Source organism: Hypomesus nipponensis, chromosome 22, assembly GCF_054491055.1.
Source record: "Hypomesus nipponensis isolate SF chromosome 22, ASM5449105v1, whole genome shotgun sequence".
NCBI lineage: Eukaryota > Metazoa > Chordata > Actinopteri > Osmeriformes > Osmeridae > Hypomesus > Hypomesus nipponensis.
Window position 1 is genome coordinate 16,485,001 of NC_140382.1, and position 15,897 is coordinate 16,500,897.

Genomic DNA, 15,897 nt, shown 5'->3' on the forward strand with positions numbered 1-15,897 from the left:
TGTGGAGCTCCACTCAGGAGCCCCCAGGCAGCCAGGTCTCTGACACAGCCCTGTCCAGTTCTGCAACACCAGACCCAGGCTGCTCTGGCAGAGAGGCAGGGAGTCCGACTGGAGCACAGACAGGTATACCCGGCCCTCACACGGTTTCGACCATGTGACCTGCAGGATAGCCAGTGTGGGGGGTGTCGCCAGGGGTCTGAGGGGGCGAGGAGTCGGGTTACAGGAATAATTGGTGCAGTTTGAGGGGGGATATGTGGAAAGGATAAAACGGGTGGAAGGGGACGTGGTTGTGTTTTGACCTGCCGGGGGAGATAGAGAGAGAATTAACACGATTCACTAAATACATCATCACCTTAAACGTAATCATAATTAGGTCATTTGTCAGTCAGAATCCCAACAACTAGATAGCATGCAGTCATGGACACCTGGGTCTTGATAAACAGCCAGCCAGCCAGTTAACCAGCCAGCCAGCCAGCGAGCATGTCCAAGCTTTGGCCAGTGTCATGTGACTACTCACACATCCATGGCGAGGGTCAGGATAGGACCAGGATTAGACTAAAACCCCTCCTCTAATCTGACTATTAATCTAACAAATTACAGTAACCCACACCGGCCCCAGACAAGAAGAGGAGGAAGGGTGAGGGGGGGAAGAGGAGGAGGGGGGGAGGAGGGGGAGGGGGGAGGGGGGGGGAAGAGGAGGAGGGGGGACAAGAGAGACTGACAGAGGACAAGGGAGTTTGCTATCAACAGTTAAGATTTAGCGCTTTCGGATTCTACTTGAATTATAGTTAACATGTTTTTTACTTTTTAAACAGTGTGAAAAAATTCTAATACTAAACACTATGTTCCTACAGTCAGTGTAAAACACATTATTTCAGTCAGAATGGTGATTATGTCAACATTCTTACATTTAACTTAGGACACCGATGAAAGAAAAGTTGTGTCTGAATCTTGTGAATCAGAAAACAACATTTGTCACAATCAATAACATAAATGAAAGTTTCTTAATTTATTGATCATTATTGGTTCAATTACCACAAAACTATGTATGTAAAAATATTTTACAAAAAGTTACAAATGAATAACCTATAAAATAAACAACAATGGATGGGCCACAGTAATCAAGACATTGTGACCTGTGAATGAGGTGTTAAAGTGTCGAGTTATACAGTAACAAAGATTAACCTTAGTCTAGATGCATCAACCCTCACTAGGAAACCAGTCAAAGCACATCCTTTAATAGGAAAGGCCTCTGGGCGGTGGGCCTGGGTTATGAACCAGCCCCATGGCTTCGCTCAGAAACAAGGTGAAGAGTGATTACTGTCTTACCAGTGCATGTCAGACAGAGAACCAGGAAAGTCACCAGCAGTCTCACATCCATTCTGAAGAGAGAGATACACTTCTGAGGAGGACCAGGAGAGATCTACGAGGCAAACACACACCACGGACGAGAAAGGGAGACTGAAGGAGGAGGAAACTGTGAAGAGGTGTTCAAGTCTGGCTGTCTGTCTCCTTTCTCTCTCCACCCCGCCCCCCCCCTTCTCTTTCTTCTCTTTCCTTACAGCGCATCACTCCATCTTTGCCCTGTTGCTCTATTTTTGCAAACGTGCAAACTTCCTCACTTCAAAGCAAAAAAGAGAAAGAAGAGAGAAAAAATAAGTGGGTGGAGAGAAGAGAGAAAAAGGTAGATCTAACCAATGTGTAAAAGTTTTTTTGTTTGTACACATACCTACTATTCCTACGTCCTCTCAGAGGGTCATGACCTAAACTCAAGACCGAATGGTTGACGCCCAGAAGCGTTTAACCTCCAGACACTCCGGCCCCTCAACCCCGTGATCTAACGTGAAGCCTGGAAAACTAGGCGTCTTTTTCCAAACCCCAGAGGCCTGAGGTCTACGTTCTACGACCCGAGTCATTGGCTTGCTTGACTCTTACTCATTCTTACTGTCCCTTCATTCACGCCCCAACACTCCTCTGCCTCCCTTGCTCTCGTTTTCTCTCATCTATTGCCTCTCGTTTTACGGCGCCGACAACGTGGAGAAAGCCCCGTAAACGTTCTCCTCCTCCTCCCTGCATCTCTCTCACTCTCCATTACATAGTTCTCTCCGTCCGTCCTGGCAACGATGAAGACACAACAACAATCCTCCTGCTCGAGAGTTGTGACAGAGGCAGAATCTCCTCACAGTCACCAAGATCACTTACACCGATGAAGCCACTGGTATGCTCGGAACAGGGGAAAAACATTTGTCGAGGAAGAGAGGGAGGGAGGGAGAGAAAGAGAGAAAGAGAGGGAGAGAAAGAGAGGGAGAGAAAGAGAGGGAGGGAAAGAGAGGGAGAGAAAGAGAGGGAGAGAAAGAGAGGGAGAGAAAGAGAGAAAGAGAGGGAGAGAAAGAGAGGGAGAGAAAGAGAGGGAGAGAAAGAGAGAGAAAGGGAGGGAGAGAAAGAGAGAGAAAGGGAGGGAGAGAAAGAGAGAGAGAGAAAGAGAGAGAAGAGAGGGAGAGAAAGAGAGGGAGAGAAAGAGAGAGAAAGGGAGGGAGAGAAAGAGAGAGAAAGGGAGGGAGAGAAAGAGAGAGAGAGAAGAGAGGGAGAGAAAGAGAGAGAAAGGGAGGGAGAGAAAGAGAGAACGGGAGGGAGAGAAAGAGAGAGAGAGAAAGAGAGAGAAGAGAGGGAGAGAAAGAGAGGGAGAGAAAGAGAGAGAAGAGAGGGAGAGAAAGAGAGAGAAGAGAGGGAGAGAAAGAGAGGGAGAGAAAGAGGGAGAGAAAGAGAAAGAGAGGGAGAGAAAGAGAGGGAGGGAAAGAGAGAGAAACAAACGTCTACATCACTAGTCAGGACACAGCAATTCTTAAATCAACTTCAGTGTTTAATATTCACACCCAAAAACCATAAAAGAAAATCAAAGTAAACAGTTGAACAAGCTACAGTCAGCAATATCTTCATCCCCATGGGCGTTTCCACCTCCAGAACAACACAACTGTTGTGTTTCCTTCCATATTATACTAAAACGACTCCCTTGTGCTTCTCCAACACAGGTAAGGATTTCCCTCTGGTTACTACGGATATGGTAGCCCCCCCTCCCAACCTGTCCACCCCTACCCCACCCTACCCCACCCCCTGGACCATCAGCACTGCTGGCTCAATGTCAAATTACCTGATAGTTTACCAACAGCTAACAAGTAGCTAATGATCAATCAATTAAGGGCACTGATTGGCCAGAGAGTTCCGTCTCGTGGTTAAAACAAGCTCTCCGATTGGTGGCGTGTTCCTTGGCGGTGTAGCAGGTTCGGTACCACTTAGTGCACTTAGTGTCGACAAAGTTTAATATAAAGGGGGGCCACCAACACATGATGACTAGATTTGAGTGACTGATCGTGGGCCATGGATTAATGGGTGATTGATTAGCTTAGCGTGGTGAGAACCAGCAGTGCTGTGATCCTACAGGTCAGTGGATACCAGGATCAGCGCTGGGGATTGTTGTAGTGGGATTGCACTCGTTTCCAGCCTACCCCAGTCAGACAGACTAGTCAAGCCGATAACAAAGGCTCTACATAGCAGCTCCATAAGGCCTCCATGGTCTCCAGAGGGCAGTGGCCCTCATAGTAGTAACAGTGTGTTTACATTACATTTGTAACACATGCTCAGTGAGACCGCCCACCCTCCTGGGAGGGGTCTGCATAGAAAGAGAGAGAGGAGCATGGCCTATGATGTCAATGAGGTGCACCGACCCTGGAGAGACAATGGGAGTTAGATGTGGTCAAGGCCTTATGTAGCTTGGACATCGCACCCTTCAGCCCCAATGCCGACCCCTCCAAGCCCCTTACGCGACCCCCCCCACCCATTCCCATCTAGACCTGGGCACAAGTCATGTTTGAAATCCTCTCAAGATTTTCTTCAGCAATTGCTCAGGTCTGCCTGCCTGGCTGGCTGGGTCAGGTGGATAGGGTTAGAGTTTTTTTGGTAACAGCCTTATGATTTTATTGTGCCAGGCAGGAACAATCGAACACGTGTCACAAATCAGAGATCACTGAGGTGATTCCAGACAGTACTTGGCTCCTGTGCTCACTAGAGCAGGAAGATATGTCAACATGATAACATTTCCCTTGTTACAAGCACATGTAGTAGTATCAGGTTCTGTTCTGTTATCATTCTATACAAATCACTTATATTCTCATATATGATAATGAACTTATAGAAATAAAACTATTTTCTCGTTATCATTGTCAAGCATCAGTTCATTTCAACAAGCAGATTGTGGGGGAGGGAGGGAGAGGGTGGGGAGGGAGTGAACGAGGGGGGGGGTGAGGTCAAAAACGAAGGAGAAAGGAATGAGGCGAGAAGAGAGAGTGTGTGAGAGAAAGGAATGCGGGGTGATGGAGGAGTACAGTGAGCAGACGTCAACACACACACACACACACCACACCAAACGCACACACACCACACACACAGGAGTCCGTCACCCCCCCCGCCTGAAGGGACAACTTCCTTCACCACCGCCAGGAAACTTGACACCACACATACATGACTGAGGACAGGGGTGAACAAGGGAGGACAACATGCAGAAGTAGAAGAAGAAGAAACGGGGGGGGCGGCAATAAAAGCAACAGAAAGGAGAGCAGGCCTTCCAGTCTGCTGACGGATGACATGCGCAGAGACCTTAATGCGGAGTGCGCCAGGGCTTCTGAACACGGAAACACAACACAGGGCGAACGACTGAATTATGAAGGAGCCAACATCTCTGCATTGTAATGATACTTTGCCTTACAAGGGCGGGAGACTGCTGTGATGCACCGACGACACAAATAACGTGTGCTTTGTCATGTGTCCGGGCCATCTAGCGGCCATGGAGTGCATGTGTGTTGAAGACAAGGATGTGCAAGTGGAAATTTGTTACACATCCACTCTTACCACTTCTTGTGTCTGTGGAAGACACACACGCACGACATAGGGGTTGTGTCGCGTGACTTATGTGTTAAATAAGGTCCGACAGATTGCTTTAGAGCTTCATGAACACAAACACACAGAAACATACACACGCACACACACACACACAGAGAAACACACACACACACACAGAGAAACACACACACACGGGGGCAATAGGCAGCACCCAGAACAACACCCAGAAGCAACAACAGGACCTGAGACTGCGGCAGAGCAATGGAGAGGAGGGAGAGAGGAGGGCGAGAGAGATCGAAAGGAGATGGAGTGTGTGAGAAGTGAGTCAAGTGTTCAAATAAAAGATAAAGCCATAAGAAAAAGAGCCGTGGAGATACAGAACAAACAGCTTGTGCCTTTGTGATGACAGAGAGTGAGAGGAGGATGAGAAGGAAGGAAGGAAGGAAGGAGGAGATGAGGAGAGGAGATTCAGGAGTAGGGCTGGGGTACTCCGTATCCGGGCCCGTACATTGGCCTCCCAGTGGGGGACTGAGTGCTGGGCAGGCTGGGACCAGTGGGGTAGCTGTACCCCCCTCCGTAGGGGTAGGCTGAAGGGTAGGGGCCGGCGTTGGGGGGGCCGTACTGCCTGAACGCTGGGCCGGGGGGGCCGGGAAAGGTGGGCTGGGTGGGGTAGGGGCAGGCGGGGGGCCCAAAGCCAGGCCGCGCAGCGTAGCCGGCCGCAGGGGTGAAGGGTGAGCCGGGGCTGGGGTAAGGAGGGAATTGAGCAGGGGGATTGGCCGGGCCTTGGCCTGGGCCTCCGGAGGCCGCGGAGGGGGCTGGGTTTGGAGGGGAGACGGGGTACGGGGTGTAAGGGAGGGCGGCGCCTGCACCGGCATTTGGCGTGGCATTCTGGAAGCTGCTGTGATTGGCCGGCTGGGAACCTGGGGCCGGTGCTGGCTGATGATGCGTTTGGTTATTCCACGGCGATGGTGTTGAGGGGTCCTGATTGGCTGATGCTTGCGATGATGTCATGGCGCCCTGGGCGGCGTCGGAGGCGGCGTCTTCACTCCTCTGTCGGAGCATGTCCTGCAGCTTCTCGATCCGCACTCGTCTCTTGTGAGCGAGGGAGCGGAGGGCGAGGAAACGCTCGAGGAACGTGTCGAGAGGAAGAGCGCCATCCAGGAACCCGTCTGCCAGAGCCTAGTACAGGGGGAGGAAGACAGGAAGACAGGTGGAGGAAGAGAAAATGAGATACGGAGGAGTGCACTTGCTCTATACATTTTTGTACGTCTCTTTGGATAAACGCATTACAAGAATCAATGTATGTATGCAATCAATATACTTCCATATTGGTCATGCTTTACAAATACAGGTAAGTATGACACTATGACACCCAAAACCAACACAACAACCTAAAGACTGGCAGATGGATAAAGGAAGGGCAAAGGAGAGAAAGAGAAAGCGAGAGAGACAAATGAGGTGGAGAGAAAGATGAGATAAAGAGAGAGAGAGATGAGATACAGAGACAGATGAGCTAGAGAGAGATGTGTGGCGTGTGCTTGGCACCTCAGACTCTGCCTCTGTGTTGGCGCCCTCTGTCTGCAGTCTGGTGAACAGCCCCTCAGGAGACACTTGGCCCACAATCCCGTCTGGAGAGATGGAGAGACAGAGGAGGTTAGGGTTTGTCGGCAGAAGAGGGTGACAGGATGGGAAGGGGAGAAGTAAGAGGAGGGATGAGGGAAGACGAGAGGAGATGGTAACCGTAGTGACGCGGAGGCGGTAGAAAGAGACATGACAGATTAAAGAGGACAAAGTCGTGTGTGAGAGGAAGAAAAGGGAGATGAACAGAAACCGAGATGGGAAAGAAAGAATACACGAAGGAGGGAGAACGAGAGGGAGAGTAAGAACAAGAAGAAAAAAAAGAGAGAGAGAGTTAGCTAGCTAAAGAGAGGGAACAAATGATTTCACCTCCCACACAAAGCCGTGTAGTGCCAGGGACTGTCGAGATTTAGTGCTGGAAAAACACATGCAGCACATACACGCCTACCACACACACGCGGGCGCGTTCACACACGGTACGGCTTGTTTCCTGTTAAAGCGCTTATGGTGGTGGAACTGGAGCTGACACAGCCGTCTCCAAGGCGACCCTGGCAGTCCGGACGGTACTGTCTGTGTGTCTGTGTACGTGTGTGCTACAGTTGAAAGACCAACTGTAAATGAAATAAGTAGGACATCTCCCCCCCCCCCCACACACACAGTCCCTCTCTATCCCCTTTCATGCTTCAATCTGCCTGTCATCTCACCTTCGTACATCTCTCCATCCATCCCACACCCATCTCTTCTCCATCCCATGCTCCCTCCCCCTCCCCCTCCCACCCTGCCATCCACTCCTCCATCCCTTCCGCCCCTCCACACACATCTGTGATTGACTCTCCATACATCCCTTGCCCTCTCCCTCTCTCCTCACCTCTGAGGCTGCAGTGCTGTCTGTAGGTGTCTCTGACGCTCTCCAGTTGGGAGTACCTCTCCACCAGCCTCTCCCTCTGCTTCTCCAGAGCAGGCTTCACGTCCAGGTTCTGCTCAGCCAGGCTGCGGTTTGAGGCTAGTGCCATCTCTCTCTCCAGCTGTATGTTCTGGATCTGGGGAGGGAGGGAGGGAGAGAGACAGAGAGACACAGAGAGAGGGCGCAGAAGGGAGAAGGAACAGGAGAGAGGAGGGAGAGAAAGAGACAGAGAATCATCACAGATGAGTCATTTTAGCAAGATAGGCTCCTATTGTAACCCTACTCAATACTGACTGAGGGGAACAGTGGTGGAGGTGTGTCTGTTACCTCATCTGATTCCAATGCCATAGACTCCACCCGATCTGCGTTGTCCAGCAGCTCCTCGAGCTCGGATTGGCTGAGGTCCTGAAGCTTGTCCATTGATTTGCCAGGTCAGCTGTCAGTCACATAAAAAGGGGAAATCACTGGATGTCAAGATGCGATTTGACACTAACCAAACAGATTGAGGCACCAAACAGAAAATAAAAATACATAATGAATCACTAATGTGTACACAAATTCTAGTTTCCACCCTGTTTATAAATTCCTTGATTTTATGTAACTTCTCATGCAAGACAAGACACTAATTTAACAAGTAATTATGATTACTAGCTAGTAAGTTCCCCCACGAAGCTGTCTGTCTTGTTAACGAGGATCCTATTGCAAAGCTAGCAGGTTTGACGACAATGCTAAACATGTTCCAGGAACACATTGTACGCCAAAACAAATTAGATTAGAAAATGAATGAGGATATTTTACTATATATAAACTCTAATAAGGTACTTACGTGGTGCTAGCAAATCAAATAGGTTGTGACAGTGCACACATTGACTGGCATCAACCAGCGACTGGTGACAGGTGACGACGAAATAGGGACGGAAGCCCTGACCTGAACTAGATAAGATGAAAGGCAATCCCTAAAAGAAAAAAATCGGATGGCTATCACTATCCAAGGAAGCTAGTTTAGTAAACTAACTAAGCGAGTAGCCAGTGGTCTAGTCACACGGTCCCGTGTGCAAATGACAACAACAATCGGTTTGGCAATGATGACAGGCACTGGCTAGCGTCAACTTCGGAGGGAAGCCAGCCTTTCGCGATTAAAATCCTTATCCAACGAAATTAGTCGGTCGTGTGGACCGAAGACAGATGCTGTTATTATTAACAGCTATTTATATCGATCTGTCCTCGACAATATTCATCAAAACCGAGTGAAATTAAAGAGCTTTCAAGCGCTAAAAATAGGAAAGTTTCACTTCATACTGACAGAATCTCTGCCATTTTGAGAATGACTCACTCTATCACCTCGAGGGGGTGGTCAAGCTTATGGTCAACACAATGACTTCGGAGGATATCGACAATTTCCTATGTCGTTTTATGAACGATAATATAACAGCAATTGTTTTAATTTCATGAACCGATGGAGAAATCCTTATATTAACTAAAAGACAACCTAAGCGATTTACCTATGTCCTGGAATAATGGTATGATCCATGGCTCAGCTGATTGCAAGGGAAACCCCTACGTGACAAAACTCTACCAGAAGGGAGGAACCTGAAAACTAAGCATTGGAACATTTGTGTCAATGGCAAATATTGGTTACGTTCCTACCCTTCTAACACTAATGCTTGAGAAGAAAATTTACAAGGCTCTAAAATTTAAAACGATTTATAATAAATCAAGTGGAGGAAAGAACATCATGCTCAAAGAAAAACGCCAATATAATTTTGCAAAGATAGGTTTTACAGCATTTTAACACATTTAAAACAAATCCAAAACCACATTTTCATTATTTCAAAAAGTTTATTATATAAGTAATTATTCGTATATAAACTACAAAAAAGAATAGGCTGTACTGTGGATGTTTTTTATGAGAAGAGTCAAAGATATAAAAATTAGTAATTAAGTAAATGTACGTGTGTGCAAAGCCAGTGTGGTGGCTAAAATAGACTTTTCTGCCAAGAAACTGGCATCTGCACAAGCTGTATTGCCCAGTGTATCCAGCTGCTTGTATCTGGATCAAACAGTACGAACATACAAATACACGTAACTTTATGTCCGTGGTAAGAGAAAAAATGTGTCTTTGTGAAACTTTAACATTTTTTGTAAACAAATATGGCAAAAGAAGTGTAGTTTATCGTGATCAGACATTACACTTACAGGATTATAGGCAATACTAAAGTTTGTTCCTGATGTTTTGTATGTGTTTGATGTGTCTATCATTGTCAAATGTCTATATTTGGAAACTAGACACATCTCTTTCACAATTATGAGTGCATTATTTCACCTGCTCTGTGCCCTTTGTATAACCAATCCAGTCCTTTTTACCAGTTTAAATATCATTACTGGGGACGGGTATCAGTTTTTGTCAGAACATCACTTTTTGGTGTGTGTGAGTGATTGCATTTGTGCATTGGATGTGTCTATGGGATTATATGCGCCTGTATGTCAGTTACCCATAAGTGCTTTGTAACTGGAGACGCAGAAGAGAGAGTGAAGGACCAGAGCTCCGATGTTGTAAAGCAACAGCAGCACGTTCACTGCAGTAAAGAATGTCTGGAAGAGAGATGGAGGACACAATGACAGTATGATACAAAGACCTCCCGCCACAGGTGTGATAAAAAAAAACGTTGAACTCACTCTTCATTTGAAATATAGTGCTTTCTGATTAGGTGTTGGTTTAGTTGGCTAAAGCAGCCTTTAAGGACAAATTCACATCTGTCTGGCAGTTATTACTGTCTCTCAAACAAACACACACACTATTTAAACACACACATGTACAAGAGACTTACTTCAAGGAAGTCTGAGGGACACTGAGTTGTATTCCAGGGTTGGTTGTGAAAAGATGCACAGCGTTCAGGCTCAGGCTCCAGGCTGACTATGGAGACCACATAGACACAGAATGCCAGCACCGCCCCCAAGAGGCCAGCAATGTTACTGTAGGCACATCCTTTTAACTGTGAAGGGGAGAGGAGTAGATCAAATAAAAATGTATCATAACCCTTTTTTTTTTTACAAGCAATATCAATGAGATGAAGCAGAAGGGAAATGTGGGGAGGGACCAGGAGAGGAGAAATGACAAAGGGAGATTTAGCAGACTTCTAAAAAGTTTCATTGCTCCCCCCCAAAAAAAATCATTAACATAAAAAAAATAATATATATATATATTTTCTTAATCTAAGACCCCCAGACCCCCCTAGTTTTGCTGGGTCTCAGGAAAAAGAATAGGTTTTATATAGGGGCTAAGCCCCCCCAAAAGTGGGAACCTAGATTCGCCCCTGTGATTCGGTCAGGGATTCGTGATGACATTTCCCACCACAGTTGAACATCTTACCAAATGTCTGTTGGGGCTTTTCTCATTGGTTACAACAAATGCTCCTGCCGCCACAACCTAAAGCGAACGAGAAGACAAGGAAAGAGGGAAAGTCTCAGGCAGATAGGACACAAAGGAAATAATGTGAAAGAGAGCAGGAATAATAGTCCTACTTTACCCTAAAAGTAAGATCTGATTTGAGGTGAACCAATGAAAAGACCTAATGCAGGGGTTCCCAATCCTGGTCCTCAGGACAGGGGGTCCTCGGGACAGGGGGTCCTGAGGACCATGATTGGGAACCCCTGACCTAATGGACCACAGGAAATGATGTAATCATCAGGAGGCAGGCCTAACATGGCATCTAACATTTCAGGAGCTCACCACAAAACCGATGACGAGTGGGACCACGAAAGAATGTCTTGGCAGGCTGATGGGCATGTGGTAGAGTGGCACAGACAGCAGCACCTGGAAGAGCCCCAGCAGGATCGTCACCACCTGGTGGACACATACAGAACTGCACCTTAGAGTCTACTCTCTGATTGGTAGTCACCAGTGCTACATAATGGAGTTTGGTACAGATTGGTTCGTTCAGGTGAGACATAACACAGGCATACAGCTAATATAGCCACAATCCAGGTCTATAACACTATAAAGTGTGTGTGTGTGCGTGCGTGTGTCTTACACCAGCAGCCTCAGGATCGAAATGCAGGAAAAGACGTTTCAGCCTGGGGCCAACTGGTTGCCCCGACGCCATGATCCTAGAGAAGAGAGGAGAGTGGCAAGGGGCAGAGAAGAGATGAGACTAGAGGTGAGCAGTGGTACACAGAGGAGAAGGATCTGTGCCCTGGTTCCAGAAGAAAAAAGAAGAAGAAAAAACGTTGTGGCTGTTGTTGACAGAGAAAAGCAGTGAGTATATGGTTGAAAAGAGAGAGAGAAGGGACAGAGAAAAGAGAGTGTTTCTTAATGAAAACCATGTGTCTACATTCCCAAGGAAATATTGGAATGCTGCTACATGAGAAACGGATGTGAGGGAGGAGAAAGGAGGAGACAGGGATGACTAGAGGGAGAGGGAGGACAGAATGAAGCGGGGTGGAGCTGATGGGGGGAGGGGGTATTAACGAAAGACCCCTACTCCAAATGAGTTCCTTACTGTTCCTTCTAAAATTATTTATAATTAAAAAAAAATGGTTGAACAGCAGACCTATAGGATGAGGATGATAATCTGATCTCCAGTACATTTACATGGATGGAGTCCAGTACATTTAAAACTGAACTGACGCTGCGTCACAATGATTGAAGATCAGCATGATGCCCCATAAATCAAATAGCAAAAACCTGTTGACAATGTTGTTTTAATCCATTACTGCTCATTCCTGACGTGTTTATTTATTCAAAGAAAGATTTAAAATAATTTAAAGCATAAACTCTTCATTTGTATTTGGAAGATAACGCGGTAACAACTTTCTTATAGTTTCCATTATCGTTCAGCGATGTATTGTGATGTATCCTACCTTTAACTGTTGACTGTATCTCCTTATAGAGGAAAGTGACTGCGAAGACTGAAATAAGCGTTGTACTCTTCCTAAGGATCACGAAAGGTTACAGTGGATTAGCCATTTCTTCCCCAAAAAGTTGTGGGGTCTCTTGAAGGGAGGGCACGCTGCAATAAAAGGACGTTCGTTTTGTGTCAACCACCGGGCAATACTGGGCCACTTGTCGAGTCCTTTAGACTCCCCCTTAAGCAGTGTCAAAAACCAAACATCCCTATTGTACTAACACTGTATTGATGCAAAAAAGCAGGCGGAGACCCACAAAAGGACATACTGCCGTGACTGGGTTGCGAAATCTATCACAGTTCGCTTTTCAAATTGTAACCTTAAGACATTTGGACCATTTAAACGATTTTTTTGTGTGTTTTTTACTCTTGAGAAGAAAGGTAAGATCATTCTGCACAACAAATGCATATTGCGTAGGCCATTGCCTGGTGATAACAGTTTAATGTTTGATATATGACAGCTGTTAAAATGAATAAATAGAACAATATTGTTTAAACTGTCCAGGATAATTCTGAGAATTCAGATTAGTTTTCTATCAATATCCTAACTGTAATTACGGAAAATACAAACACTAAACAAGGCCCAGTCTAACCCTAAAACGTAGAAACATCGGTCAGCTTGATTCGGGTGTGCATCGCAGTAAATAACTTTCTATAATGAACAGAACGCCGGTACGAATGGCTGTGACGGTCTCGAGGGACCTGACCGTGAGCGTGACAACTGATATCAACGCGGATAAGTTGTTTGACAGAACGCAACTGCTGAAAGCAAGCATCCAGAAAGGGGAGCCGAAGGCATTAGGAGTGAGATGCGCGCGGAGATGGGCATTCTTTAGTTCCATCATTGAAATACAATGGCTTGGTGGGCAATGTGAGTGAATATAATAAAGTGCGTGTTTGTGCATGTTTCAGGTCTCCCAGGTCATTATGGGAGTGATTGTGATATCCTACTCTATTCCCCTCCTTTTCACTGAGTTCACAGAGTGTGTGAACTTTGGTGTGCCCTGGTGGAGCGGTCTGTCGGTAACACACATACACACACATTCTCTCACGTCATTATCCTTCCCATGTCTTCTTAATTCCAATGCATATGCACTCTGATCACTTGTTCTTATGTCACTAGTTCATAGCAGCTGGGGCAGTCGCCATAAGGATGGATAAACACACTAATATGAAGATAGTGAGTCGAAGTACAGCACACAAACTTCCCTACCTTCTTTATAGTCTTTCTCAATCTTAACCTTTGACCTCCCCTCCCTCCTCTGTGTCCAGGTAGGGGTGTGTCTGCTGATGACCAGTGCAGCCATCTTATTGTCCCTCCTAGCCCTCGTCATCTACACGGTGGATCTCAGCATCAACCAAATAATAAAATGCCCAAAAGAGGAAGTTGAACGTGATTGTGTTGACCAGGCACGCAACGAGGTACTGTTTGGGCTGTAGTTCAATGCGTGGCAAGTAGGTTGAAGTGCATTGCCCATGGACACAACATAATTATGCACCAAAATGAATCGAACCGGCAACCTTCTGACCAATAGCCCGATGCCCTAACCGCTCAGCCATCTGACTCCCTGATTTCTCCCAGGAACTGAACAGGAGTCTAAAGTCATCACTTGTTCTCTTCACCATCATCCAGACCACCATCTCATGTATCCTCTCCATCAACCTCTTCAAGGAGAGAAGGAACATCGGACGGCATTACGACGTAAGAGATAAAGACAGTTGTCGCTGTAACATCACTTGCATCATCATGTTTATGTGTGTGGCTAGTCATCCAAGAGAATCTAAATATGCTTGTCTTTCTGTTGCTCTCGTTCCATCCTCTTCCACATCCCTTCTCCCCCCCTCTCTCTCCCTCTCCCTCTCCCTCTCTCTCTCTCTCTCTTCTCCAGTCTCTCACTCAAACTGTTCCCGCGACTCCAACAGACTTTGTGCTCCCTGACTTCAATCAACCAATCACAGCTAGTGACACGTAAAGACTTTGGAACATTCCCCATTATAAGGCTGGCATCTTAAAGGAGATGATGGCGACTAACTTCCACCTCAGCCTCGAACTTTGATTGTTATTGACCTATAGACTGCTTCTGTGCCAAGATTCCATATGAGCACCATTATCATCTACATCGGCAATCACGCAATACTTGTTATTACACCGTGTGATTAAACATTAACACCTTGCTTTTTTTTTGTAACTGATCAATACACATCATATTTTTTGTACATTTATTTTTTCATTCAAATAAATGGAGAATACATCAAACCTGTTCCAGAAATGTCTTCTATTTTTCACGGTGGTGAAGCTTGGACATGTGGCCTTTCACCTTGATTTTTCCCCCTTTCCTGTTTGTATTTGGCACTAATCCACACCCCTCAGTGAATTCCAAAGTGGTTGAATTAGTATGAAGTCAAGCGCCAAGGCCAATCGTGAGCTTTGGAATCTTGAGAGGAGTGGAGGTCTCCACTATTCCAAGAAGAGAATGAGGGAGGGGGTACGAACATAACAGGGTGGAACAATCTGGGAACCGCAGCAGCATTCAGCGCCTGACCCGCTGACCTATTCCACATTTCATTTATTTCTTCACAGGCCCTTCCTCTTTCCCCACTTTATTCTGGATATTTGATGGGAGTCCAGACTTCATTCATGCAAAGAGACAAGGATTCTTTCATGCAGTTATCACAAGCACATTGTTCCTGGATACTGGGCCTGGCAAACCCCAAATGTAGTCTGACACACACAGTCTGTTACTGTTAGAGGCTCTCTTTTAAAAGGGGGATGAAGGCCTGCACCCCACACAGAGCACTAACCATTGCTGGCAACTTTAGCTGCTTGTCTTTAACTTTGTATTTTTAGTAGGAACTGCAGCTGCCCTTACAAAGTACTCATGTTTTCATTTAGCGGGTGTTTCGTCATATGACAGCACATGCTGTAAGAGTTGTGAATCAGAAAAGTATGCTGGCTTGCATAAACTACTGAAATAATGCTAGAGGATGTTGTTGGATATCTTGGTATTTTCTGTGTATTTGTATACATTCTACGTATTGACATACATAAAGATGGTGTAGGTAATGTTGTTGAGAAGCACTTTTTGTCATATAAACATTTTGCCGAAATAAACTTTGCATCTTGATAGCAACAAATTACATCTAAAGGTTTGACGGTAATATGAAAGCAATCCGACATTTGTGGCCATTGTGTAATGGTGATAGACGTTGGGGTTGATGTTGGGATTTGAGTTTGGTGGTCATTGCTTTGGCCTTTGGCTATAGAATAAATGGGAGCGAAATGTAAATATGTTGGAGGGAAATGATGTGTGTTCCAAAAAGAAACTGAAGGTGGTTTGCCTGTAACATTTGATGCATTTGAAATTGCATTTTTGCAATCTTTCTAATTTCCTAAGGTTTTCACTTGTTTTCTGTTTTGTATCTGTTTGATTGCTAATGCCTCGTTCTGCCTGTAGGATAGACAGCGTGTAGCTTACGTTCGTCCATTGCGACATTGGACTTGGCCAAGCTACATCGTGTCCGTTGTCTGTTTTCTATAATTCCCCTTTACAAGAGCACAACAATTGCAGGACTGTAATAAACACTATAATTAAGAGACTAATGATTAGACAGACTACC

General features: G+C 45.9%; 4 protein-coding genes across 5 annotated transcripts in view; 1 reads left to right on the forward strand and 3 right to left on the reverse strand.

The window, feature by feature from the left end:
- The window catches only part of cd5 (CD5 molecule), a 3,088-nt gene extending 1,639 nt beyond the window's left edge, over nucleotides 1–1,449 (reverse strand). Inside the window, exons 1-2 of the mRNA XM_084687779.1 lie at nucleotides 1,330–1,449; nucleotides 1–299 (exon numbers count right to left, since the gene is read on the reverse strand). The exon at nucleotides 1–299 is cut by the window's left edge and continues 82 nt beyond it. Coding sequence (XP_084543905.1) covers nucleotides 1–299; nucleotides 1,330–1,381 — 351 coding nt within the window. The 5' untranslated portion in view covers nucleotides 1,382–1,449. The remainder of the gene's footprint in view (nucleotides 300–1,329) is intronic.
- Nucleotides 1,450–2,839: 1,390 nt separating this feature from the next.
- On the reverse strand, nucleotides 2,840–8,713 carry vps37c (VPS37C subunit of ESCRT-I). The gene is made up of 5 exons (XM_084687777.1): nucleotides 8,202–8,713; nucleotides 7,703–7,811; nucleotides 7,340–7,511; nucleotides 6,439–6,521; nucleotides 2,840–6,072 (listed from the first exon to the last, which is right to left on the reverse strand). The coding sequence occupies exons 2-5, from the start codon at nucleotides 7,793–7,795 to the stop codon at nucleotides 5,362–5,364; spliced, it is 1,059 nt and encodes a 352-aa protein (XP_084543903.1). The 5' UTR covers nucleotides 7,796–7,811; nucleotides 8,202–8,713; the 3' UTR covers nucleotides 2,840–5,361.
- A 481-nt stretch (nucleotides 8,714–9,194) lies between these two features.
- On the reverse strand, nucleotides 9,195–12,393 carry LOC146236883 (uncharacterized). Of its 2 annotated transcripts, none has more exons than XM_084687786.1 (6): nucleotides 12,236–12,393; nucleotides 11,407–11,608; nucleotides 11,106–11,219; nucleotides 10,746–10,802; nucleotides 10,204–10,368; nucleotides 9,195–9,967 (listed from the first exon to the last, which is right to left on the reverse strand). In XM_084687786.1, exons 2-6 carry the CDS (start codon nucleotides 11,476–11,478, stop codon nucleotides 9,860–9,862), a joined length of 516 nt encoding a protein of 171 aa, XP_084543912.1. In that variant the 5' UTR covers nucleotides 11,479–11,608; nucleotides 12,236–12,393; the 3' UTR covers nucleotides 9,195–9,859. The 2 variants fall into 2 exon arrangements, with proteins under 2 accessions (XP_084543912.1, XP_084543911.1); XM_084687785.1 differs by having other exon boundaries at nucleotides 11,407–11,482; nucleotides 12,236–12,392.
- Nucleotides 12,394–12,487: 94 nt separating this feature from the next.
- On the forward strand, nucleotides 12,488–14,540 carry tmem176 (transmembrane protein 176). Its single transcript, XM_084687782.1, has 7 exons — nucleotides 12,488–12,660; nucleotides 12,945–13,083; nucleotides 13,192–13,302; nucleotides 13,403–13,459; nucleotides 13,552–13,701; nucleotides 13,862–13,981; nucleotides 14,169–14,540. The coding sequence occupies exons 2-7, from the start codon at nucleotides 12,958–12,960 to the stop codon at nucleotides 14,250–14,252; spliced, it is 648 nt and encodes a 215-aa protein (XP_084543908.1). The 5' UTR covers nucleotides 12,488–12,660; nucleotides 12,945–12,957; the 3' UTR covers nucleotides 14,253–14,540.
- The last annotated feature ends 1,357 nt before the right edge of the window (nucleotides 14,541–15,897 follow it).